The sequence below is a fragment of the Eurytemora carolleeae genome, unplaced genomic scaffold, assembly GCF_000591075.1.
Source record: "Eurytemora carolleeae unplaced genomic scaffold, Eaff_2.0 scaffold588, whole genome shotgun sequence".
Lineage (NCBI taxonomy): Eukaryota > Metazoa > Arthropoda > Copepoda > Calanoida > Temoridae > Eurytemora > Eurytemora carolleeae.
Window position 1 is genome coordinate 33,744 of NW_019396804.1, and position 26,950 is coordinate 60,693.

Sequence of the window (26,950 nt, forward strand, 5' to 3'; positions counted from 1 at the left end):
AACCCACCAATAAATCCATTTGTCAATTAACCCTCCAATCTTTCATCAATTAACCCACCAATCAATCAATTATGCAGGGAAAGAGGGGTATACTTTTTAAAACGATTCCCTTTACCTCTTGAATAAGGACTTGTTAAACCTCGCTTCCATGTCTGTGCTGTGTTTTGCTGGGAAGTGCCTGGCATAGCAAAATTTTATTTCAATTTTTCACGAAAATTATTCCTTAAACTATTCATGCTTTTTGGTCCCAAAATCATAAAATTTATATTAATATATTCCAATTTTCAAATCTCTTATATGAAAGGTAACTTATTTTAGAGCAAAAAAGGCGGGAAAAGAAGAAGAGGAAACCCGCGAAGACAATTTTCGATATCTATGATCCCTACGATCTGGAGATGGGACATTATACTGATCTTGATCAAGAAATCAGAACTACAGATATACCAGAACGTATNCGTAATTTCAAGTGACCCTCAGCTCAATGCAAAGAGAGAAATGTCTGATCCCCAAAAATACCATTTAAACCCCAATCTGATAATAAAAAGTCTTTAATTCTGATAATTTCTCCCCATTTCTTTATGCGGAAATGCGCAAGTCTCTTTTATAGAGAAACCTCAATGTAAAACAATAAGATATCAAAATGAGAAACATTGATAGCCTGTTCATTCTTAAATATGACAATGCTTTTAGAGTACTAGCATAAATCTGACATCCCATTCTCTAAATGGAGGGTCACTTGAAATTACGCCTTACAGTACCTTTAATAAATTTAAAGAACATCATTAAAAAAAACTAAACTAATGATCTAGATAAAAAAAAACAAAGAACGATAAAAGAAAAAAGATCAAGATAAAGAAAAAATAAAGCGTAGGATGACTGTAGGAACGAATAATTGAACGATCGAACACCCCCAAACAAACAAACGAAGAAATGAAAAAACAGACAGACATATAAGCAAGAGAACAATCATCAAACAAACACAAACAGGTTCATCAAACTGGCGCGGTCAATTCAAGTATTTGAAAAATAATCAAAAATAATGAACAAACAGGGCAATAAGCGAATATATGCATTAAAGAAGTGACAGAAAGACAAGCGAAAGAGCGACAGATTAATCTAATAAAAAAGACGATCAAACAAAGGATTGTACGAACTACGAAACGACAACTTGACCAATAGATAATTTTGTCCATGGATACACTTCAGTGGCAAGGAGCGTCGACCCCTAATTCATTGATTAATGGATTTTCTGCTAATAATAATAATGATAATAAATGAAAAAATGTTTCAAGATATGAATAAACCATTAATAAATCAAATTATTTAGACCATCTCACAGCAAGCTGATTACACCCACGCAGATTGCAGGCACTGGCAGGATAGGTCTAGTACTACAGAGAAAATTAAGAAAGCTCTTGATTTCATGAGACAACAGTTCCTGGAGGTTCCATTCATAGCTTTCTATAGGTAGGTTCCATTCATAGCTTTCTATAGGTAGATTCCATTCATAGCTTTCTATAGGTAGGTTCCATTCATTGCTTTCTATAGGTAGGTTTCATTCATAGCTTTCTATAGGTAGGTTTCATTCATAGCTTTCTATAGGTAGATTCCATTCATAACTTTCTATAGATCGGTTCCATTCATTGCTTTCTAAAGGTAGGTTTCATTCATAGCTTTCTTAAGGCGGCCCTGTAAAAATTGTTCAGAGGTGCACTTTTTCTTTTGAATAGATATATATGAAACTAAGAAAAATCCGAAATATTTTTTATTTTTGACCATTTTTTCCGGTGCCGTCGAAAAAAACTTGATTTTTTGGCCATTTTTGAACTTTATTGATTTTATTTCTTAAAACTTTTATAAAATCCAAAGTTTTTGACTGAGAATAATGTTTTATATCATTTTGGAAATCCCAGATAATGGTCTAAAAGATAAAACCAACTTATACTGAATATTTTGAAAAATCATAGTTTTATAAGCAGTTTTAGCCCCAAAATCATCGATTTTATTGATGCGCACTTGCAGCTCACTAACATACCCTGAGAACTGAACAAAAAAAAATTATTTTTGTTTTCATTTTCTATATTTTATACTTAATCTAAAATGTCCTTACTTTTTGAAATACCTTCAAAAATGGTCGATAAATGAACAGTTCAAAAAATTCCGTTTGGTAGGTTCCATTCATAGCTTTCTATAGGTAGGTTCCATTCATTGCTTTCTATAGGTAGATTCCATTCATAGCTTTCTATAGGTAGGCTTCATTCATAGCTTTCTATGGTAGATTTCATTCATAGCTTTCTATAGGTAGATTCCACTCATAGCTTTCTATAGGTAGGTTCCATTCATAGCTTTCTTCAGGTAGATTTCATTCATAGTTTTCTATAGGTTGGTTCCATTCATAGCTTTCTATAGGTAGATTTCATTCATAGCTTTCTATAGGTAGGTTCCATTCATAGCTTTCTATAGGTAGATTTCATTCATAGCTTTCTATAGGTAGATTTCATTCATAGCTTACTATAGGTAGATTTCATTCCTTTCTATAGGTAGATTTCATTCATAGCTTTCTATAGGTAGGTTCCATTCATAGCTTTCTATAGGTAGATTTCATTCATAGCTTTCTATAGGTAGATTTCATTCATAGCTTACTATAGGTAGATTTCATTCATAGGTTTCTATAGGTAGATTTCATTCATAGCTTTCTATAGGTAGGTTTCATTCATAGGTTTCTATAGGTAGATTTCATTCATAGCTTCTATAGGTAGATTTCATTCATAGCTTACTATAGGTAGATTTCATTCATAGGTTTCTATAGGTAGATTTCATTCATAGCTTTCTATAGGTAAATTCCTTTCATAGTTTTTTTAGCCATGTTCCATTCATAGCTTTCTATAGGTAGGTTCCATTCATAGCTTTCTATAGGTAGATTTCATTAATAGCTTTCTATAGGTAAATTCCTTTCATAGTTTTTATTGCCATGCTCCATTCATAGCTTTCTATAGGTAGGTTCTATTCATAGCTTTCTATAGGTAGGTTTTATTCATAGCTTTCTTTAGGTAGATTTCATTCATAGCTTTCTATAGGTAGGTTCCATTCATAGCTTTCTTTTGGTAGATTCCATTCATAGCTTTCTATAGGTAGATTCCATTCATAGTTTTCTAAAGGTAGATTAAATTTTACTTTTGACAGCTAGTTTCCATTCATAGCTTTCTCAAAGCTTCAAAAATTAAACAAAAATAAATAAATCAATTCTTGAATAAGGACTTGTTAAACCTCGCTTCCATGTCTGTGCTGTGTTTTGCTGGGAAGTGCCTGGCATAGCAAAATTTTATTTCAATTTTTCACGAAAATTATTCCTTAAACTATTCATGCTTTTTGGTCCCAAAATCATAAAATTTATATTAATATATTCCAATTTTCAAATCTCTTATATGAAAGGTAACTTATTTTAGAGCAAAAAAGGCGGGAAAAGAAGAAGAGGAAACCCGCGAANAATGATAATAATGATAATAATGATAATAATGATAATAATGATAAGAATGATAACATTGATATCAATGATATCAATGATACTCTAGGATGACCTGGATAGACTGGACGTAGTTGATAGTGTTGAAGAACTGAAAGATGTTTACCAACACTTCCTTCTTTATCATTCCAGGAATATTGGTGCATGTCAGGTAATAACATGTTTATTCAGGGATATATATGTTTATCATTCCTCTCCCCTCCCTTCAAGAATAATTTTTTGGGGGGAAAACTTTCACATTTGGAAGATCAGACTTGTAGTTGATAGAAAACTGGTTTAAGTGTCTGAAAGTAAAAAAAAATACAATTTTAGAGAGATAAAAACCTTTCCCTATTGAAAATAAATTCCCGGCCAGATGTTAGGTGTGTTTGGGGTTTACTTGCTGAATGACAATTGTACATTGTACATTGTACTAGTATATTTGACTTGTGTTATGAGCTTGAATAAGATATAGAATATTATTTTTGTTAAGGACTACCACCGTAAGAGAGCGAAAGAGGAGAAAGCTGAGAGAAAGGAAAGGAAAAAAGCTGGAAAACAGAAGAAATATAAGACAATCAAGAAGAAGATCAGGTTCGGGTTTTCTAAAATATATTTCTCCGAAATTTTTAATTTTATTACCGCCATATTGAATTGTTTAACCACCATTTTGAATTTTATATGCGCCATATTGTTTTTTTTTGCTCTTCTCCCCTTTTTTGAACCCCCCCTTCTTAAGTTTTTTAATGTACGCATTCGATTTTGGATTTAATGATTTAAAAATGGATGGTAATTGTATTTTTGGTAGCTTGACTTACTGTCTTTACTCCTTCAATTAAACTTTTCATTTTCACATTTATTATTTTACTTTTTTATTAGGGTTTTGTTATGTTAGATAATCCCGTTTACGGCTTTCAGATCAAACTGAATTTAAAATTAATTTATAAATTAAAAATGAATGTTTCAAGGCGTAAAGCGACGCGAATTGTGAAGAAAACAGTGACAGAGACCGTAAACAACGAGGAAACGGGAGAGGAGGAGGATATAGAGAAGGTGATTGACTGATTGATTGATTGATTGATGGGATTATCGTATAATAATAGATTGATATAAAAATTAAATGATTTATTGATTGACTGATTGACATATCCATTGATTGATTCGACAAATAACAATTGATTACTAGTTATATTGATCGATTGATTGATTGATTGATTTATTGACTGATTAATTGTCTGCTCCAGGAGGTTGAGGAGGAGGTTGAGACCGAGGTAGAGAGTGAGGTCGACGAGGAAGTGACCGACGACGAGGCAATGCTGGAGGACAATGACGAGGATGAAGAGGAGGATGAGGAAGAAGAGGAACAGGTGAGAAATATTAGAACTAGAAGTGGAATATATTTTTTTCGAAAAATACCCCCCCCCCTCACAAGGTGACCCTCCATTTTTGAGTGACATGTCTGATTCACAACGCTATCCTGTAAACCTTTGTATGATCTTTTCTTGAAAAGTTGAGTTTTTTATCGTGGTTTCTTATTAATGCGGATTTAAGCTGAACACAAGGAAATAATTTGTTAGAATTCAACATGTGTTACCTAGAAATACGGGGCCATATCTTCCCTTTTTTTTACTCAGTAAGAGGTTGAAAGTGTACCATTGTAAATCGGTCATGCCACTCCTTAAATGGAACTTACGTTTACAGACCCTTCAATTTACGTTGCTGTTTACATTTGAAGTTAGAAACTGGATTGGTGACCTGTTCTCAATGTTAAGATGTGTACACCTAGAGTTAGAAACTGGATTGGTGACCTGTTCTCAATGTTAAGAAGTGGTCACCTAGAGTTAGAAACTGGATTGGTGACCTGTTCTCAGTGTTAAGAAGTGTACACCTAGAGTTTGAAACTGGATAGGTGACCTGTTCTCAAAGTTAAGAAGTATACACCATGAGTTAGGAACTGGATTGGCTAACTGTTCTCAATGTTAAGAAGTGTACACCTAGAGTTAGAAACTGGATTGGTGACCTGTTCTCAATGTTAAGAAGTGTACACCTAGAGTTAGAAACTGGATTGGTGACCTGTTCTCAGTGTTAAGAAGTGTACACCTAGAGTTTGAAACTGGATGGTGACCTGTTCTCAATGTTAAGAAGTGTACACCTAGGGTTAGAAACTGGATTGGTGACCTGTTCTCAATGTTAAGAAGTGTACACCTAGAGTTTGAAACTGGATTGGTGACCTGTTCTCAGTGTTAAGAAGTGTACACCTAGAGTTAGAAATTGGATTGGTGACCTGTTCTCAATGTTAAGAAGTGGTCACCTAGAGTTAAAAACTGGATTGGTGACCTGTTCTTAATGTTAAGAAGTATACACCTAGAGTTAGAAACTGGATGGGTGACCTGTTCTCAAGTTAAGAAGTATACACCTAGAGATAGAAACTGAATGGGTGACCTGTTCTCAATGTTCAGTGTACACCTAGAGTTAGGAACTGGATTGGTGACCTGTTCTCAATGTTAAGAAGTGTACACCTAGAGTTTGAAACTGGATTGGTGACCTGTTCTCAGTGTTAAGAAGTGTACACCTAGAGTTAGGAACTGGATTGGTGACCTGTTCTCAATGTTAAGAAGTGTACACCTAGAGTTAGAAACTGGATTGGTGACCTGTTCTCAGTGTTTAGAAGTGTACACCTAGAGTTAAAAACTGGATTGGTGACCTGTTCTCAATGTTAAGAAGTGTACACATACTTAATATTTACAAAAGCATCTGTATTTAGGAAGAGGAAGAAGTGATTAAATATGCTAAAAGGAACGATGCATACTCACTCTGTGTTAAGTTCAAGGTAAAGTTTGATTGATTGGTTGAATTAAAGATAGGTTAAATGTTTTTGGCGAGTAATTAATGTCCTTATTCTTCAATTTGTTAATTTCCATTGTTATTTCGAGAAATATTCCGAGTCCAGTAAGTTTTTGTACATTTTTTTGGTCTCATTGTAGTTAAGAAATTTTAACCAGTGCTAAGAAATAAGCATTTAGACTCCAGGAGTCCAGATCCATTTATTCCGTGACATTTTGGCTCGGTAGTTCCGGATCCGGAAAAAGTGACAAAAAATCTACCAAAAAAAATGAAGAAAAATTTTGATGCTCTTTAAATTTCAACTAATTTATGTAATATCCTCTTATTCTCAAATATTGATGAATGGTTTCTGCGGCAAAAAAATGTGAATTCAAAAAAAAGAAAATGTTGGCCATTTGTTTTTGGTAAAATAAAGAATTCTGTTTCTGATCCGAAATCCGATCCGAGATATTTAAAGAACGCTGATTACAGCTCCTGAACTGAAACATATTTAGTTGTCTGGTTTGGCAAAAACGTTTGGTTTGACCCCAGAGGAGTTTGGGGAGAACTTGCAGGACAACTACGCCAAGCACGACGTGCCCGAGGAGACCAGGGAGTTCGAGGATGTTGCAGCAGAGTATATGAATGATAAGATTAATACCAAGGTTGGTAACAAAATTTTCCCAAGAACTAATCTCGTTTGCTGAAAATAAATATAAATTTGTTTATACTTAAAGGGACTGTAAGCGTAATTTCAAGTGATACTTCATGCAAAGATGGCAATACCTGATTCAAAGGTTTATTATCTTAAAAACTGCATAATTTTATTTGTGGTTTCTGTACAAAAGTGTAATGCGCATTTCTCTATGTTAAGAATTATCTGAATTTAAGACATTTAAACCAAAATTACGCTTACAGTCCCTTTAGGGAGATTAAGTGGAAGCGCTTCAAATAACCAACTAAATTGAAAGTGTAAAACCTTCCCACTCATCTTAAATGCATAACTTTCTTGTTTTCGTTTTTCCTTAAAACTACGGAATCTTCTGTTGTCGGTCTTGAATGGTCAAAATTCAAGAACAGTCCCTCCAAATAATATTTTGACAATGTTTAGGAGGCGGTCGCAAAAGCAGCAGTGTATATGGTCGCTTCACAGTTAGCCAGGGAACCAATTATTCGCTCCACGCTCAGAGATATTCTTCATGTAAGTATTTTTTTCGAGTCCTGTTTTTTTTTGGTACTTGTTTTTTTGTGATCTTGTATTTTGTAAGTCCTTGTTTTTTTTCTGAGTCTTTGTGTTTTTTTTAGTCCTTTTTTCGGATTCCTTGTGTTTTTTTAGTCCTTGTTTTTTTCCGACGTCTAGTTTTATTTATAGTCCTTGTTTTCTTCGGAGTCCTTTTATTCTGAGTTCTTTTGTTATTCCGAGTCCTTGTTTTTCTGAGTCCTTTTTTTGAGTCTTTGTTTTTTCTTTCATGAGTTTCTGTTCTTTTTTTTTCTCTCATAAGTTTTGTTTTTGTTTCTTTCATTAGTTCATGTTTATGTTTTTCTTTCACGAGTTTTTGTTCTTGTTTTTTCTTTTATGAGTTCATTTTTTTGTTTTTGTTTCTTTCATTAGTTCATGTTTATGTTTTTCTTTCACGAGTTTTTGTTCTTGTTTTTTCTTTTGTGAGTTAATTTTTTTTCTCAACAGTTTTTGTTCTTATTTTTTCTTTCAAAAGTTCATGGTTATGTTTTTTCTTTCATTAGTTCATGTTTTTTTCTGGTACATGAATTATGTCCATACCCCCAATACAACCAATTTGCATACTCATATTACGCTACTATTAATTAATGGCTACAACCAAAATGTGTTAAGAATGTCTAATATGTATTGTATGCCCTGGAGATTAACGTAATATGGCCTACAGGACATGGTAATTTTACTGTAGGTTGAATGATAATAAGAATATTAGATAACAATTGTTGATAAACCTTTTATTTAGGAACGTGCAACTGTTACAGTCTGGCCTACAAAGAAAGGAACTAAAGAAATTGGAGAGGAACATGACATGTACACAATGAAATATCTTAGGAATAAACCAGTCAGATCCTTTAAGGTATTTTTACTGTTTTTACCCTTTTTACAAAATTACACAATTTTAACGTAAATTTTACGTAATTCTTCAATTTAAATGTTACTAAAAAGTGTACAATGTACACTGTACAACATTATATGTAAAGTTTATGTTAATGATATTATGCAAAAATCATGCAAAAATTACGTAATGTAAGAAAGGAATTAAAAAATCTAAAGGAACATGACATTTATACAATAAAATATCTTAGAAAAAACCCAGTCAGATCCTTTACTATCCGGCCCTATGTATCAAATTATGTAATTTAAATGTAAATCTTTAATGTAAATGTTGTAAAAGTGTACCACATCAAATATTAATTTTATGCTAATGATTGAGAACATTTTATGCAAAAACTGCTTAAAATGTTCCTTAACTTGCAACCTACTACTACGTATATCATCATCAGATTTTGTAGACTTTTGATACAAACCAACCTACCAACAAACAGACAAGCAAAAAATTTATGTGTAATTTATTATTATAATTATTATTATTGTTTCAATTAGGACGAGGAGTTCTTGAAATTGATGACTGCTGTGGATTCTAGATTAGTGGAGTTGAGTATTGGAGAGGATCTTCAGGGATCCACAGATGGATCCAGTTATATAGGTAGGGATCCTGTAAAATATATAGGGATCCAGTTATATAGGTAGGGATCCTGTAAAATATATAGGGATGCAGTTATATAGGTAGGGATCCTGTAAAAAATATAGGGATCCAGTTATATATGTATGGAACCAGTTATTTTTATATGTAAGGATCCAGTTATATACTTAGTGTTCCAGTTATATAGTTAGCGGTCCAGTTATACAGGTAGGGATTCAGTTATAAAGGAAGGGATCCAGTTAATAAGGAAGGTATTCAGTTAATAAGGAAGAATCCAGTTTCTCTAGTGCTACAATTCAGTAATACAGGTAGGTACCCAGTTTGTTAGGAACGGATTTTAAAAAGATATGGCTCTGGTTCAGGGATTGTATAGGATATGATGTTTGGTCCTGTCCCTAAATCAACATTTTTCAAAGCCGTTTAAAGTTTTCAGGCAGAGAAAGATAAACAAAGCCTTGTCTTAAACTCATTCTGTCTGGATGTGTTCAGCATCAAGCTTAAATCCATTTATAATATTTCTGTACTCATGATTTGATATTCACGTTTACAATGGTTGGTAGGGAAATCACAATAACTATATCCATGATATTAATTATAACGATATAAAAAATAATGATAATAATATTGATAAAAATGATTCTAATAAATATGATATATAGCTGAGGCTGTGGATCTGTATAAAGAAGAAGGATTCTCAAAGAAGGTTGCTGAGTGGAACCAACTGAGGAAACAGGCGGTAGAGCTAGCTCTTAAGGTACTCATTAAAAGACGTTGGTTGGTTGGTTGGTTGGTTGGTTGGTTGGTTGGTTGGTTGGTTGGTTGGTTGGTTGGTTGGTTGGTTGATTGATTAATTGCCATACTGACACAGTTTAATTTATTAGTTAACTAAATTTTTAATTGTTAGATTCCTCATTTTCATTCATTATTTCATCCTCTTATACTTGCTTTCATTTGATTGATTGATTGATTGATTGATTTTCCTCAGGAAATGCTGCTGCCCCAGCTTCGAAAGGAACTGATCAACAAGATGAAGTATGAGGCCATAGANTTAGTTATTTAATCATTTTATTGATAGATTCCTCATTTTCATTCATTTTTTCATCCTTTTATACTTGCTTTCATTTGATTGATTGATTGATTGATTGATTGATTGATTGTTTGATAGATTGATTGATTGATTGATTTTCCTCAGGAAATGCTGCTGCCCCAGCTTCGAAAGGAACTGATCAACAAGATGAAGTATGAGGCCATAGAAGGTCAGTTAATAATCACATGCGCCATCTTGAATTTTATAATGGCCATCTTAAAATGTATTTTATTATGGCCATCTTGAATTTAATATCGGCCATCTTAAAGGGTATAACAGCCATCTTTAATTTTATAACGGCGATCTTGTGTATAACTGCCAATTTGCAGTATTGAGTTTCATATCCGCCATCATGATTTGTATATCCCCGCCATCTTGAAAGTTTTTTTTGTTTAGGAATAAAGCGTGCTTGTCAGCGCACCCTCGAGGACTGGATTAAATGGGCTCCGTATCAGGTCACGTGGGACGAGGATTTGGACGAAGACGATTGGGATACAAGGTCCTTCATTTATTTATTCATTATATGTTATTTATTTGTTTATAAATTTATTCATTAAATGAGTCATTGAGTCATTGAGTCATTGAGTCATTGATTGAGTCATGGAGTCATTAATATTTAATTCATTTATTCATCAATATTAAATTCAATTATTAATTAATGAAAATTAATATTTTATCTTTAGTGGCGGACACCGAATACTTGGTATCGCCTACAGCCCTGATAGAGAAGAGGCGGGGTTCGCCGCCTTAATAACGGCGGAGGGCGAGCTCGGCGATTATATCAAGAGAGTGACAATCATAATCAAACATTTGACAGCATAAAATTTGAAGAAAAAAATTATTATTATTTTTTTCTTCTTGAATCCGAACAAGATTAAGATTTTTTTTGTGATAAGATAAGGTAATTTATTGTTTCTAAAAGTCACAAAACCCTGAGCTTCAAAAATACTTTTTTTATTTTTTGTTTGATTATGATTTGGTTTAACTAGAATTCCCTTCCTCACCTACTCCAACAAGTCCTGGCAGGAAAGAGAACGGCTGGGGAAAGAGCAGGAAATATATCATCCTGAAGAGTCATTTGTCAAAATTGATCCAACATAGTGAAATAAAATGGGAATTGATGAAATCTATGAAAAGTTTAAGTGGCAACATTTTATGAGAATGGATAAAATTGGTGAAATTTTATGGAAATTAATTCAAGTAGTGAAAAATTAATTTTGAATTTTTTTTATTTATGCCATAACTAATTTTTTTCATTGACTTTCATTTACCATACATTTTATGGTATATAAAAGTTGAAGAAAAAAAATATGTTGGAAAATTGAGTTGAATTGGCCAAATTTGGCCAAAAGCTGTGAAAAGTTGTGTGAAGTGGTTAAAAATTGATAAAAATGGGGGAAAATTATGAAAATTGATAAAAACTAAAAATTTTGATGTTTAATAAAAATTGATGAGAAAATTGATTAAAAAAATTTGATAACTTGATGAAAATTGTTGAAAATTAGTGAAAATTGATGAAAATTGATGAAAATTGATGAAAATTTATGAAAAAGTGAATGGTAAAATAGATGGGAAAATTGATGAAAAATGGATTAAAAAAATGGATGAAAATTGGTGGAAAAATGGATGGAAAAATGAATGGTAAATGAATGGAAAAATGAATGGAAAAATGAATGGAAAAATGAATGGAAAAATGAATGGAAAAATGGATGGAAAAATAGATGGGAAAATGGATGAAAAAATGGATGAAAAAATGGATGGAAACATGGATGAAAATTGATGAAAAATTGATGAAAAATTGATGAAAAATGGCTAAAAAATTAAAAAATCTTAAAAAAATAAATGTCAATTTTTGAATGGATGGATATGCGCTCTGTGACCAGGATATGAGAATGCTGTCCAACTTTATCAGAAGCAAGAGACCGCATGGTATAGCTATCTGCTGTCTTGATAGAACAGCTGTCAATGTAAGTTTATTCTTATATCTTCTGTTAAGCCTTAATAGCTGTTTCTGTAATTTTTTCTCCATTTTCATTTTCTTTTTGATTGAAATTTAACCCCACAAAATCTATTTTTTAACATTTTTGGTTTGTTTGTGGTTTAAACTCGAAGCTTTTAACTATTAAGTATTTTTTTTAATTCCGCAGAAAATATTTTTGGAAATCCACGAAATTTACAAGAAAGCGGGTTTTCCTGGATAAACTATTTCCCTGATTTTAGGTATTGGGAGATCTAGTTCAGATCTGTACAGATCTTTCCAACGAAGACGAAGCTTTTCCTGAGCTCAAGGTCAGTACGATATTTGACAAGCTGGGGGACCAGACTCGAGACATGGTTCAACCACCTCTCGTTAGTTTGAACCGAGGCGCACAATAGAAGTAGTTGATTTACGTTTGCTCGGTTCAGCTACTTGGTCCTGGGACTCGTAGTTTAACTCACTTAGTCTTAAGTTTTAAGTTATGATATTAAATGGGCCAATGCGCATGAAACATAGAAATTGAGTTTATTTATTAAGTTGATTTCTAAGCTTTTTGTAAGCCTAATTGATTTTTAACAACATTCATTGAAAATAAGATTGCATAAATGTCGTCTTTTTATCTCAGTGTTATGGATCCCACTTTTCATGAAGGATATGCATCTTTTTTGTTGGTTGATTTTCTTTAACTTCTTAAGATTATATAATATTTATCATTGTACAATTGTACATTGTACATTGTTTGTTGGTTGATTTTCTTTAACTTCTTAAGATTATATAATATTTATCATTGTACAATGTACATTAAATATTAACAGCTTTTCATTTTTTTTAATAATTTCTTTTTTATAATAACTTTTGAAGAAATTGTTTTGGATTGTACTTTAAAAAAATATAGTAATTAATTTTTAATATTCTTTATTTCTAAATTTTTGTATTCAAAAGTTGTGTTGAAACTTTTAGTTTTCCGTTTAAAAATAATTTTGCTATTTTTAGCAAAAACTATTTTTATTTTAGTGCGTTATGGTAGACAGCAATTTGGCTACAGTTTATTCTAATACAAACAAATCAAATACAGACTTCAGGTATTCATTCATTCATTCATTCATTCATACTTACATCCTTCCTTTTATTCATCGTTTCATTCGTCCTTTCATTCATTAATTCATTCATTCATTCTTTTATTCATCGTTTCATTCGTCTTTTCGTTCATTCATTCATTCATTCATTCATACTTACATCCTTCCATTNTTGCTTTGACTGTAGGTTGAATGAATAATAATAAAAACTTTATAAAATGAAATTAGGCCAAAATTCTCTAATTCGTCTTTTCGTTCATTCATTCATTCATTCATTCATACTTACATCCTTCCATTCGTCCTTTCATTTATTTATTCATTCATTCATTCATTCATCCTTACTTCCATTTTTTTTTAAATTATTCTTTTGTTGATTTATCCTCTCATTTAAGCATAAATAATCATTTTTATTTATTCAATATCTTTTTACAATTTGATTATCTTATGTACTAATATGAGTAATAATACCCGTTACCATTTAAATTGTAATCTGAGAAACCACGAGGAAATATTTCATCTTTTGTTAAATTCTGACATTTCACTTTATTGTCTCGGCCACATAAATCCGAAAATTTAGAAAATCACTATTAAAAATTATCAGATAGGAAAATTTGGATATCTTCCTTTGTCAGACAAAGGTTGATAGGATACTCGTGTAAATCAGACACGCCCCTCTCTACACGCCACTCCCTACTCTCTGTACCCAACAGTCTTTGTACAATGTACCTACTACCTAGATCTCCCATTTCTCTATCTTATATTCCGTCCAAGTCTCTCATCAATGTGAAACATATTTATCTACCATTTTTTTAGTTACTATTTATCTATCTGTATCTTACTACTTATTTACATGTAAATTACATGTATATTTACAAATTGTATAGGTACAAAATACACACAGGTCTCATACCAGTCCTCTAATGATCTATCTATCAATTAATCCTACATCTATCTATTTATCAATCCATCTACCTACTCATCTATTTATCCATCTATTCATATATCCATCGATCTATTTATCTACAGGCGCGGATACAGAGGGGGGTCAACGGGTAAAGAGTATCTTCATACCCCCCCCCCTTTTTAGAGACTATAACTTAAAAGTTTACTATCTATCTATCTATCCATCTATCTGCAGGATCTGGTTCAAGAGGAGGATCTGCTGAAAGCCTTGAACCAGGAGTTTATTAACAAAGTGAATATGGTTGGTGTTGATATAAACGAGTGTGTAGCTCACCCCCATACCTCCTACCTGGTCCAGTTTATCGGGGGCCTAGGGCCCAGGAAGGGGGCAGCACTTCTAAAAACTCTCAGAGGAATGTCAAATCCCAGGTAGAGAGATTTATATTTTCTTAAAATAAATCCCCCCCTCCCCCCCCCCCAAAAAAAAAAAAAATATTTTTTTGGGAATATATTTAATTTTTGTGGGGTGGGGCGTTAATTAAAAAAAGAGATTAAAAACCTTTTCATCCCCAAAGTCTTTCAAACTATATTGTTATTTGGGTCCAAGTTACCATAGATATAAATTATACATACAACAAACCTTATAATATGTAACAGACAGTAGCTTATAACAAGTTGTAACATATGTCCTTTTATCGTTATACAGATATATAATATGTTATGCATTTTAGGATATATTTCTTACGTTATCCTTGCATGTTATACGTTATACTGTTATATTCTGTGTAGGCTAGAAAACAGACAACAGCTCGTGACAAGTTGTCATATGGGTCCCAAGGTTTTCATCAACTGTGCTGGTTTTGTTAAGATAGATACTACAGCTCTAGGTCAGTATCATTATTATTGTTATTATTTTTATTATTATTATCTAATTAAAAAATCATGAATATCTCGTATATTCTTGAACATTCTTTGTAACTTTGCCTATAGGACATGATACTTGCTTTGACTGTAGGTTGAATGAATAATAATAATAACTTTATAAAATGAAATTAGGCCAAAATTCTCTAATATTAAGGTACTAGACGGATCCAGGATACATAATAGACCCTATAATGGACCAGGAAAATATAATTATCAATCTAGGAGATTCTGAACAGTATGTAGAGGTACTGGACGGATCCAGGATACATAATAGACCCTAAAATGGACCAGGAAAATATAATTATCAATCTAGGAGATTCTGAACAGTATATAGAGGTACTAGACGGATCCAGGATACATAATAAACCCTATAAAAGAGCCAGGAAAATATAATAATTAATCTAGGGGATTCTGAACAGTATATAGAGGTACTGGACGGATCCAGGATACATAATAGACCCTATAATGGACCAGGAAAATATAATTATCAATCTAGGAGATTCTGAACAGTATATAGAGGTACTGGACGGATCCAGGATACAAAATAAACCCTATAATGGACCAGGAAAATATAATTATTAATCTAGGAGATTCTGAACAGTATATAGAGGTACTAGACGGATCCAGGATACATAATAAACCCTATAAAAGAGCCAGGAAAATATAATTATTAATCTAGGGGATTCTGAGCAGTATATAGAGGTATTAGACGGATCCAGGATACATAATGAAGCGTATGAGTGGGCTAGGAAAATGGCTGTGGATGCCCTGGAGTATGACGACGACGAGGTAATCTTTTTATTTTCTCGTCAAAGTCACTTATTTACCCAAAGCTATAATTAAGTATTAAAAACCTTAAATTAATGTTGAAAAACTGCTCAAATTATTTTATACAATTTTGTATTAATCCATTGTATATAAACTTTGAATAATAAATTGGTGAACAAAAAGAGAGATTGTATTTTATATTTTGAATTAAATTTGAATTATTTTTAAGGAGGAAGGTAACCCTGCCTCTGCAGTAGAGGACATACTTAGGTAATTTTTTCATTTATTTATTTATTCGTTTTTCCTTTTACAACAGATGTAAATTCATTTGTTCAATTATTCATTCATTCATTTTTTATTCATCCTTGCATGAATTGATTATTTTATTTATTCAAACATTTATTCATTTTTCCTCAGACAATAGATATAAATTCGTTTGTTAGGACTGGACTGGACTGGACCGGACCTGACCGGACCGGATATGGTTCATCTGTATGGATCTGGATCTGGATCTTGATCTATATTGATATTATATCTAGGTTAAAGTTTGAAGAACCTAGTTCTGAAGATATATTTGATATTATATCTAGGTTAAAGTTTGAAGAACCTAGTTCTGAAGATATATTTGATATGACATACAAGGAATCTCCAAAAACCTTCTATGTTGGAAAACTTATGCAGGCTAGAGTTGAAAGGTTTGTATCTTGCTTTTTAAAATACAGTTTTTTTGATGTTTTGAATTATTCAGATTTTATTATTTAAGTAAATAATCATTTCTTTTACTTGAAGTTATAATGACAGTTTTTATTGCAAGTATTCTTTTCACCTATTAACATTTTCTACCTGCGATATATTACAGTCTAGGGGTGATATTTCATTTTTTTCTCAGAAATTCATAAATAATTTTTCTCCATATAAACCCTTGTATTACACATCCTTAAAAAGGGCTTTATGTCCGAAAAAAAATTTTCAATTTAAATTGACGGAGCTCTGATTTAACAACTTTACAGTCCACAAGGATTAAACTTAATCCGCTGGACCACAAAAAAATATGGATTAGTCATTTCTGAACGGATTAACGTTACAGTAGTTCCGAACTCTATAGTTAATTTAAAATACCTATTAGGTTTCAATACAAGCGACCCCCTCAAGAAGATCTAGACAAAGCAGCTCCTGTCAGGTAACCTTTACAGGAACCATCCTAAATATTCTTAGTGTTCTTTGTGGATGACCATTGACCACATTTGAAGCCAGCATGCCAAATTTCAGCCTTCTCGCTCAATTTCCAAGGCCGTACGCAACCTGTACAATAACCTAACCACTAATTTCTTTTAATTTTAAATAATCTCATGGAATTAAAAACCCTAATCCCTGTTTTTTGGGGTCACCCAGTAAGAAATAAGAAACCCCTTGTCTCTTGTCTATATCAAGGAAAGGGCAAACTAACCTCTAATCCCTTGTCTGTATCTAGGAAAGGTGAACCTCTAATTCCTTGTCTGTATCTAGGAAATGGTAAACTAACCTTTAATCCCTTGTCTGTATCTAGGAAAGGGGAAACTAACCTGTGGGAATGCCCGTTCTGTGGGAAGAATGATTTCCCTGAGTTGACCGAGGTCTGGAACCATTTTGATGCGGTCAACGACTGCCCGGGCAAGTGTGTCGGGGTGGCGGTCAGACTGGAGAATGGTATTCAAGGATTTATTCATATTGCGGTAAATATTCATTATTTTGTTAATTTAAATAGCTGGTAATATTCATTTATTTATTTCCTAATTATTTCACCCAATTTGTTTCAGTCATTTCGCCAGCTATAGCTAACATATAAACATATATATTTATAAGCGAAGAGCTTTATTATATTTTTATTTTTATTTTTTAATTAATGGGTGACTATTTATTTATTTATTTCTTTATTAATTCATTTATTCCTTCGTTACTTCGTTACTTTGTTACTTTGATAATTTGTTAATTCGTTTATTTGTTTATTCGTTTATTGGTTTATTAGTTACTTTGTTTATTCGTTACTTTGTTACTTCGTCTGTTCGTTTGTTCGTATGTTCGTTTGCTTGTTTGTTTGTTTGTTTGTTTGTTTGTTCGTTTGTTCGTTGGTTTGTTGGTTTGTTATTTTATTCTTTACTTCGTTTATTCGTTTATTCGTTTATTCGTTTATTCGTTTATTCGTTTATTCGTCTATTCGTTTATTCGTTTATTCGTTTATTCGTTTATTCGTTACTTCGTTACTTCGTTTGTTCGTTAAATCGTTTATTCATATATTTATCATAGCCATTTTTTAACTATCAGTATTTGTATCTATCTATCAATTTCTATCTATGTAGGAACTATCTGATAGTACAGTACTGTGCCCGGAGGACCGGATGAAGATAGGGCAGAATATCTATGTTAGAATAACAAAGATTGACGCAGAATCCTCCAGAGTAAGTTTTATTGATTAATTATCTATCCGTTCATTTAGTTGTCCTTCATTTTTATTTCTGTGTTGATTTATAATCGATAAATCTATTAAAGTCATCGATTGATTTATGATTAATGGGTTGTCAGGTTGACTGCATGATGATTGATTGATTGATCGATTGATTGACTGTTTGATATATGGATTGATAAGATTGATTAATTGATTAAAAAGAGAAATAACAATTGATTGATTTATTAATTAAAAAGGGAAATCACAATGGNATGATTTATTGATTATTAAATTGATTTTTTTCATAGATGGTTACTTGATCGATTGTTAAATGAAGGACTAATTGGTTTATTGGTTGGTGGTTGGTTGATTAATTGATTGATTGATTGCTTGATTGATTCAGGTGCATTGTACGAGTAAGACCTCTGCTCTGCGTGATGTAGAGGATGCGTTTAGACAAGCTAAAGATGATCACTATGACAGGGAAGCTGAGAAGAAAGAAACAGGGACGCACACTTAGCTTTTCATTTTTTAGTTTTATCTTTCAGTAAAATCATTTCTTTTTTGTCTCTGTTGCCGAAATCCGCATTTCGCATATTATTTCGCCTTGATTGCAACGCATGCAACACAGAAAATTAGAAGAAAATTAATTGAAAGATTGATTTGAACCAATAACTATGTGTGTTTGTCTCCAGCTGCTGAGGTGAAACAGATTAAGGACAAACTGAAGGCCTCCTACGTCAAGCGGGTGATAACTCATCCTTCATTCCAGAATATATCTTTCAAGGATGCAGAGAAACTATTAGAACAGATGGAACAGGTTTAATCTCCCCCCCCCCCCCCNATTTTTAATTTTTTTATTACAATATTTTTTATACAGTGAAAAGCAGCTACCTCAAGTGGGCGGCTAACTGATTTCTAAAAAAAATCACAAATCAATCACCCCTAGTGTACATTCCCTTTAAAGAAACTTTATAATTTAAATATGGGTTATCCATCCAATATCCATATTCCATATATCTTCAGATTTTTCGAAAAAAATTGCATATTTTTTATATCAATGTTTTTCAGGTAACTGACAACATTTACCAACATGTTAATGTGCGGGAGGAGGGGAAGGTCAACGCTTTCTCTCTGGGATCCTCCCTCTGGATTGGCACTGAAGAATATGAGGTTATTATTGTGGCAAACTTTTATCAAATAAGTTCATTGTAAATATTGTGGCAAACATGTATTGGTTGAGCTTTTTTAAGTTAATGGATGTCTTTATTTTAAGTATTGTGGCAAACTTTTAATAATTAAAATGTTAATCCTGAAAACTTTTATTGGATTAGTTTAAAAAGTTTGGGGCAAACTTTTATTGGATGCGGCAATTGTAAATTGTTGCAAACTTTTGTTGTTTAAGAGTATTGTGAATTGTATGGCAAAGTTTTATTGAATTTGTTAACTAGTTTAAATATTATCTATTTATGTAGGATTTGGATGAGATTATCGCAAGGTTTGTAAACCCTATGGCGAGCAACACCAGAGATATTATCAATTTTAAGGTGAAATACATATTTATTGCTGCGGTATTTTTTTCCACTAAAGAACTTCAACGAGGGGAGGAAGGCCAGCCACAACAATTTCTCGTCCGAGCCACATTCTTCTCATTTTCTCGTCCGAGCCACCTCGGAATCCTCGTCCTTCGATTATTTTGTGTTAAAAGTTACCAATTCTTGAAGATAGAACTATTTTTTTTTAATCTGGCCACGTAAGGGCGTAAAGTATGGATGGACTAAAGTATTGCAATGATTATATCATGTTGGAATCTTCAACCCCATGAGAATGATGTCAAACTTTATTTAGGTAAAACTTAAATCTCTTCTGCCTCCGTAATGGCTAACCTTTGTGATATAAAAAAATGGCAAAATATTCGGCATACCTCTGCCTCTAATTTTCCCCACGGAACCACCCGGAACAATTTTATGGTTTTATAATTAACAAAAAAGATTAAAGTTCTATAAACTTGGAATTATTTGCGGCATTCTACACCAGGAATATCTGAAAATGCGCGTAAAAAAGGTGAACATTTTTAAAGACATTAAACTTGAAATCTTTAATTAAATTGAAACTATTTTTTTCAATTCATAAGAATTTTACATTTCATTTATGCCCTAACGTGGCTTGATTCTTAAAAAATAGATTTATCTGGAAGGATTAGACACTTAAAAAAAATAATATTGAAAGGACGAGGATTTCCAGGTGGTTCGGACGAGAAAATGAGGAGAATGTGGCTAGGACGAGAAATTGTTGTGGTTGGCCTTCCTCCCCTCCTTCAACACCCCCTCACCCCGAAAAAAAATAGAAGGATCAGTGGTGTTTTTATTATTATTTTTGTTTTGTTTAGTATTACAAGAATGGGAACAAGACTATGGCTGAGGAGTATCTTGTGAAGGAGAAAAAAGGAAATATGAGTAAAATTCCGTACCTACTCACACCTAGTAACGAATTCCCAGGTATTATTAAACCCCCTCACCCTCGCGGGTATTTTTATTTTGGGAAAGATGACTTGGCTAGTTTTACCTAACAAACAAACAGAACGTATCACATAAAAAATCCCCCCCCCCCCCCTCCAAAGCAAGTTTTTCCTAACAGACAAACAGAACGTATCACAAAAATTCCCCCCCCCCTCCAAAATAAAAGATTATATATATATTTATAAGTATCCTAGAGTTTAGCGATAAAACCCATCTAACAAAAGTTCTGGATAAAGGGAGAAGAAATGATATTTTTATCTACTTCTGTTTTCCCAAATTGTGTCTTATAGTCCGTTGTTTATCTACATACTAGACATATTAAAAAAACAGATTAACTATTTATTTTGTTCCAGGAAAGTTCCTGCTGAGCTATTTACCAAGGATCAAGGTCCATCATGAGTATGTGTCAGTAACCCCAGATGGATTCAGGTAAGATCTTGTCCTTGACCTTGACCTTGACCTTGACCTTGATCTTCACCTTGGCCTTGTACTTAACCTTGACCTTGACCTTGTACTTGATCTTGACCTTGACCTTGTCCAGTGATCTTGCCCTTGACCTTGACCTTGTACTTGATCTTGACCATGAACTTGATCTTGATCTTGATCTCGACCTCGACCTCGACCTTGACCTTGACCTTGATCTTTATGCCCGATTCACAGAGGTACCCTTAAAACCTTTTCTGATCAATGATGTGGAATATATTGTCGTTTTTCTAGATTAAAAAGTGTTAAATTCTGATAATGAATAAAAGTTTCCTCCAGTAGAAATTCCCAATTCACTTTTTAAGAGAAACCAATTTTGAAAATAATCAGTTTTCTTTCATTCATAATTGATAAGACAAAGCTAATTAGTATACTGTTCTAAATCGGGCATTGACATTTTTGCATGGAGGGTCATTTGAAATTTCGCTTACAGTCCCTTTAAGTCTTAATTCTTCCTCAATACAAGGTTAAATCATGAATTTTGCAAAATGTATTTAACTCGTTTTTTCTTCAGGTTCCGAACTCTAAACCATGATTCTCTCACCTCCATGATTAAATGGTTTAAGGAACACTTCAGGGATCCTATCCCTGGCACCCCCTCCGCCTCTCCCGGCGTTAGGGGCACCCGAACCCCCTACGGAAGCCGGTCAACGCCAAGTCTCCGCCCAGGGATAACCCCAGGGGCGATGAGTATGGCGGGTGGGAGTACACCCTATGGTGGAACTCCAGGGTATGGAAGCCGACAGAATGCGGCTTATACGCCGACAGCTAATACCCCGGCGATGACACCATTCCTGACTCCAGGTAGAGATTTATAAAGAGCCCTCTAATCATAATACATTGATTATGCACATTAAATTAGCCAGAATTCCTGAACTCAAACTTTTAGAGGTCTAGGAGCACTTTAACCAAATCAAAATATCCCCTCATGACATCCTTTGTTCTTTTCTAAATTCATTTATCTACTAGCTTGGGTACCTTTGCCTGGAACCTAAACTTTTGCTATAAAAGTCATCTCATTCAGCTCAACCAAGCTTAGAACAATCCTATGGTTCTACTGAGTTCCCCAATCAAAAATTGAGGAAAAACGGTCAAGGGGTGCATGAAGTTATTGTTCAAACAAACAGAGATTTCTACTTAATATCTACTATTCTTAATTTTCAGGTCCCTCTAATACTCCTCGGGGGTACAGTGGTGGAACTCCTAAAGCCGGGTTTCCAGGTACAACTTGTATTTATTTGGCAGAAAATCATGTTTATACATCAATCTAAGTCCATTGGGAATCATTGATTTTTCATTGAAAATGGGGATTAAAAATTTTTTATTTGGAAACAGAAAAGAATAAGTTGTTGTATTTATTGCCATTTTTTACATTGGTAAAAACATAGTTGTGAATAATGATTTGCTTTTAACTGAAAGTGTGTTCAGCATTCACTATTTGAGAGTATATTGACGATTAATATTTTAGGATCCAACACCCCCCGCAGTACCTACGGTGGGAACACCCCTCGAGGGGGTGGTAGCACAACTCCCCGTCCCTCTGGAAGCCAGACCCCATCCTCCAGACCTTCTGCATCGCCCGCCTACAAGGGGCGTGGCAGTGGTGCTGGGAACGCCTGGGCTGCCGCGGCCGAGAGTTGGGCTGGTGGCGCCGGGCGCCGCACACCACGTGGAGATGACCGAGGACAGAAGGGATACTCCACAACTCCCCGCTATGAAGACCCCAGGCTAACTCCCAAGTATGGTGGTCGTACTCCACAGCAGGGGCACTCGCAGCAGGGTCGCAGTTCAGCAGGCGGCAGGGGTCCTCCCTCATCACAGGGTAGTAGTAGAACTCCTCAGTACGGGCGGAACGAGGCGGCCGGATCAAACCGGGATAATAGGACACCACGTGGGCAGTTCGGGGACTCCACTCCACTCTACGATGAGTAGATGTACTCCATCACTCCAACTCGTTTAAACTTACTGGGGACTTAATTACTATGTTTCAAAGCCTTGTCTTAAAATTTCGATTTTATGCTTTGCCAAGTAGATTTTGTATTGCTTGGTAGATTTCATTCTACCGTTAAAAAAGTTAAATGCTACTCGTAGTAAATAAAATGTTACTTTTAGGTGATTTAATTCTGCTTCAAGTAGATTTAAGGCTACTTATAGTAGATTTAATGCTACTTCTAGTAAATTTAATCTACTTCTAGTAGATTTAATGCTACTTCTAGTAGATTTAATGCTACTTCTAGTATATCTAATGCTACTTTTAGTAGATTTAATGCTACTTTTAGTATATTTAATGCTACTTTTAGTAGATTTAATGCTACTTCTAGTAGATTTAATGCTACTTCTAGTAGATTTAATGCTACTTCTAGTAGATTTAATGCTTCTTCTAGTACATTTAATTTTACTTCTAGTGGATTTAACACTACTTCTAGTAGATTTAATGCTACTTCTAGTAGATTTAATGCTACTTCTCGTAGATCAAATGCTACTTCTAGTTGATTTCTTGCTACTTCGTAAATAAGGTTGAGATTTATGAATCTATAAGGAATACTGAATCTACTGTGTAATATGTATTGCATAAACCCCTATTTGAGAATGATGTTTCCTCAAAAGCTATTTTCTTCTTACAGTTTTAGTTTCAATATTCATTGTATTCTTGCAGGACTTTAATAAATATACTTTTTTCATTAATAATTTTTATTTGTTTTTCTTCAGTTTGTTTATTCTACATATTAGATATTAAAGGGACTGTAAGTTTAATTTCAAGTGTTACCCTTATTGGAATTCACAGCGTTACCCTTTAAAGCTTTGTTTGATCAATTACAAATTAGATTTCTATGATTACTATTTTTGAAAACTTATTATTCTCAGCTGTGGTTCCTCTAAAAAAGTGACTCGCGCATTTCTACTTCATGAAAGCAAATAGGAATTATCAGAATTTAATCCCTCGCCTTGGGAAATGAATGAAAAACTGGATATCTTTAACCCCTAAAATATGTTTAGTGTTTACTTTGCGGAAAGATACATAAACATGAAATACATTAAGACATTTCCCGCCTGAAGAATGTTTCTAAAATCTAGTGATCATGGGAATTTTAGACTGAGGCCAGGCCGTTAAGTCTTAAGAAGTGCACCCTCCCACACAATGATTTCCTGTAGTTTGTCTTCTAGAGTCACTTAGTCAGAGTTGGGAACTTTTGAATGGTGGATATCGGGATTAATGCTTGATCTACACTTTTTTATCTCAAGATTAAATAATGCTTGCTCTCCTCTTGTTATTAATCTCCAGATTAATTAACCGATCGGGATTAAGGATATCCCATTCTAAAGTTTTCAGCTCAGTATAAGTCAGGCCTGTCTGGATTAAACCAATGACCAGCTTCAAGTGTTATAAAATAAAAACTGTGTTAAAGGGACTGTAAGCATAATTTCAGCTGGCCCTCTGAAAAGATTATACAATGTCCAATTTACAACGGTACTCCAAAGAGCTGTGTCTGATAAAGTATGAATAAGATATCCCTGTCTTTTTCTCTTTTTTTTTGTAGTTTCTCTACAATTTCTCTTGCAAGCAGGGTCACTTGAAATTACGCTTTCAGTTCCTTTGAATAGATACATTGATCTTATCCGTGAACTGAAAAAAAATACTGCTTAAAGGGAGTGACCGGCTATGTAAGGTAGTCGAACTGAGTATGCAGTGTTGTGGAAAGCTTCTTTCGGATTCATTTGAGACATATGAAACTTTATAAAGATCTTTAAATCCTGAGTTTGAGCGCAAATTCGATGTTCAAAACTCCTATTTTGGGGGTGGATACGTATTTAGAATTATTTTTTTTTAATTATTAAATAACGACTACATAAAATGTAAAAAAGTTCTACAATAAACTACAGACGTCATGTATAGGAACATGTTGAGAAAATAAAAATTAATCTTATCATCAAAAATAAGTAATCTTGTTAAATTATTAGTTTTTATTTTCTCTTTATTCACAAAGATTTTCTGCAGATTTCCTAGAATTATTATTGAAAAGACTTTGAAGGAATCTGCGAATAAATTCAAAGAAAATAAGAAATTCCATTCAATAACGAAAACGAAATAATCGATTTTAGCATTTATTTATTGACAAAGAAACATGTTCCTAACCATCTAATTAGATTACTGTATTAGTTTTACTTTTATTTTTCGTTGTCGTTATTTAATGATTTAAAAAAACTAATTCTGAAAACTAACTCCCAGATTGTATCCGTGAACTGTAAAAGATACTGCTTAACCCCAAGATTGTATCCGTGAACTGTAAAAGATTCTGCTTAACTCTAAGATTGTATCAGTGAACTGCAAAAGATACTGCTTAACTCCAAGATTGTATCCGTGAACTGCAAAAGATACTGCTTAACTATAAGATTGTATCCGTGAACTGCAAAAGATACTGCTTAACTCCCAGATTGTAAACATGAACTGCAAAAGATACTGCTTAACTCCAAGATTGNGTGTTTGTTGTATTTACTATTTGTTGTGTTTGTTGTATTTACTATTTGTTGTGTTGTTGTATTTGTTGTGCTTGTTGTAGTTGTTGTATTAGTTGTATTTACTAATTTGTTGTATTTGTTGTCTTTGATGTTTTTGTTGTATTTTAATTGTTTTTGCACATAATCGTACTGCAAAACAAGGTGTGTAAACTGTGGGTGTAGGGGTTTATGTACAATTTACTGTGATGTATTAAACCGTATTACCCATATAAAATGAGACTCTTAAGCACATTAATCGTCCTTGTCCTGTCCTTTCACTGTTATATAAAAGTCTCAAGCTCTCCAGCAAAAATTGATGAGAATTTTGCCTTTTATTTCTTAAGAACCAAAGCTAAAAACAAAAGCATGTAAAGGGCTACAGAAAAACATAAGTGAGTTAGTTATGAGCGGTAAAATTAACGCCCACTTTCAAGTCGACCCTGTCTTAAAAATTTATGAGACTTTTTATAAGCATGCTGAATCTATTTATGTACGTTTCGTCTGTTTGTTTACTGTACTAATTGCCCAAGCAGCCTTTATGTCGGTGCGGTACTTCAAATGAGTCGGAGTTTTCTGTGCAGAGAGGCAATATTTCTGCAGAAAAAAATAAGTCTGCAGAAATAGTCTTGGGTTTCTTTCTTTGCAAAAAACATATAAAAGCAATAAAGAAACAGCCTTCAATATTTTATACAGGGCTACTACCCACAAAGACTGAGACGACTGTACGCAATATCTGGAGATTTTTTCTTACAAGTCGGGTTGTCTGGAACTTTGTATATTTTTTTTGTCAAATAACCAAAAATGATAAAATGGCTAAAATCATAATTTACGACAAAGCGCGGGTAAACAGTGAGACTGACAATGGGCAACGCTGGGTTCCAAAGCTAGTATATATATAAAGTAGTAATCTCCGTTCGTATGTTTGTATTCCCAATCATAACTCAGGATCCCCTAGACCGATTTGCGTCAAATTTTGAATTGTGAACTCTGTAGAGTGGGTTGACTTTTATAGAGAAAAATTAGGTTAGACAAACCTTAAAAGACCTAAATTTTTTTTTTTTTGTGTTTGTTTGTTTTTTATTCGAACAAATTTAAATAGTGCACCAGGCATATAGATCGTTAAATTTTAATCATTTTATTTTTATTTTGTTAAAAAAAGGTTATTAAAAATGTCCAGTTTGGTTGAAGCAGTGGTAACCTCTAGCAGCCTTAATATTTCACACTCAGGAATATATTTTCATCTATATA

The 26,950-nt window shown here is 33.3% G+C and overlaps 1 protein-coding gene across 1 annotated transcript in view; it reads left to right on the forward strand.

Annotated features, from left to right (window-relative positions):
- LOC111708848 (transcription elongation factor SPT6) overlaps positions 1-23,893 on the forward strand; it is a 30,660-nt gene extending 6,767 nt beyond the window's left edge. Inside the window, exons 11-49 of the mRNA XM_023482349.1 lie at positions 319-466; positions 988-1,015; positions 1,328-1,468; positions 3,573-3,674; positions 3,996-4,096; positions 4,471-4,555; positions 4,747-4,869; positions 6,267-6,332; positions 6,841-6,990; positions 7,437-7,526; positions 8,305-8,418; positions 8,946-9,048; positions 9,705-9,799; positions 10,031-10,096; positions 10,232-10,301; positions 10,529-10,631; positions 10,816-10,917; positions 11,122-11,185; positions 12,016-12,099; positions 12,353-12,421; positions 13,125-13,245; positions 13,788-13,908; positions 14,291-14,518; positions 14,879-14,976; positions 15,693-15,802; positions 16,011-16,051; positions 16,225-16,476; positions 16,908-16,961; positions 17,328-17,493; positions 18,118-18,216; positions 18,607-18,709; positions 18,899-19,026; positions 19,230-19,376; positions 19,679-19,750; positions 20,593-20,701; positions 21,076-21,151; positions 21,720-22,009; positions 22,370-22,426; positions 22,674-23,893. Coding sequence (XP_023338117.1) covers positions 319-466; positions 988-1,015; positions 1,328-1,468; positions 3,573-3,674; positions 3,996-4,096; positions 4,471-4,555; positions 4,747-4,869; positions 6,267-6,332; positions 6,841-6,990; positions 7,437-7,526; positions 8,305-8,418; positions 8,946-9,048; positions 9,705-9,799; positions 10,031-10,096; positions 10,232-10,301; positions 10,529-10,631; positions 10,816-10,917; positions 11,122-11,185; positions 12,016-12,099; positions 12,353-12,421; positions 13,125-13,245; positions 13,788-13,908; positions 14,291-14,518; positions 14,879-14,976; positions 15,693-15,802; positions 16,011-16,051; positions 16,225-16,476; positions 16,908-16,961; positions 17,328-17,493; positions 18,118-18,216; positions 18,607-18,709; positions 18,899-19,026; positions 19,230-19,376; positions 19,679-19,750; positions 20,593-20,701; positions 21,076-21,151; positions 21,720-22,009; positions 22,370-22,426; positions 22,674-23,137 — 4,640 coding nt within the window. The 3' untranslated portion in view covers positions 23,138-23,893. The remainder of the gene's footprint in view (positions 1-318; positions 467-987; positions 1,016-1,327; positions 1,469-3,572; positions 3,675-3,995; positions 4,097-4,470; positions 4,556-4,746; positions 4,870-6,266; positions 6,333-6,840; positions 6,991-7,436; positions 7,527-8,304; positions 8,419-8,945; positions 9,049-9,704; positions 9,800-10,030; positions 10,097-10,231; positions 10,302-10,528; positions 10,632-10,815; positions 10,918-11,121; positions 11,186-12,015; positions 12,100-12,352; positions 12,422-13,124; positions 13,246-13,787; positions 13,909-14,290; positions 14,519-14,878; positions 14,977-15,692; positions 15,803-16,010; positions 16,052-16,224; positions 16,477-16,907; positions 16,962-17,327; positions 17,494-18,117; positions 18,217-18,606; positions 18,710-18,898; positions 19,027-19,229; positions 19,377-19,678; positions 19,751-20,592; positions 20,702-21,075; positions 21,152-21,719; positions 22,010-22,369; positions 22,427-22,673) is intronic.
- The last annotated feature ends 3,057 nt before the right edge of the window (positions 23,894-26,950 follow it).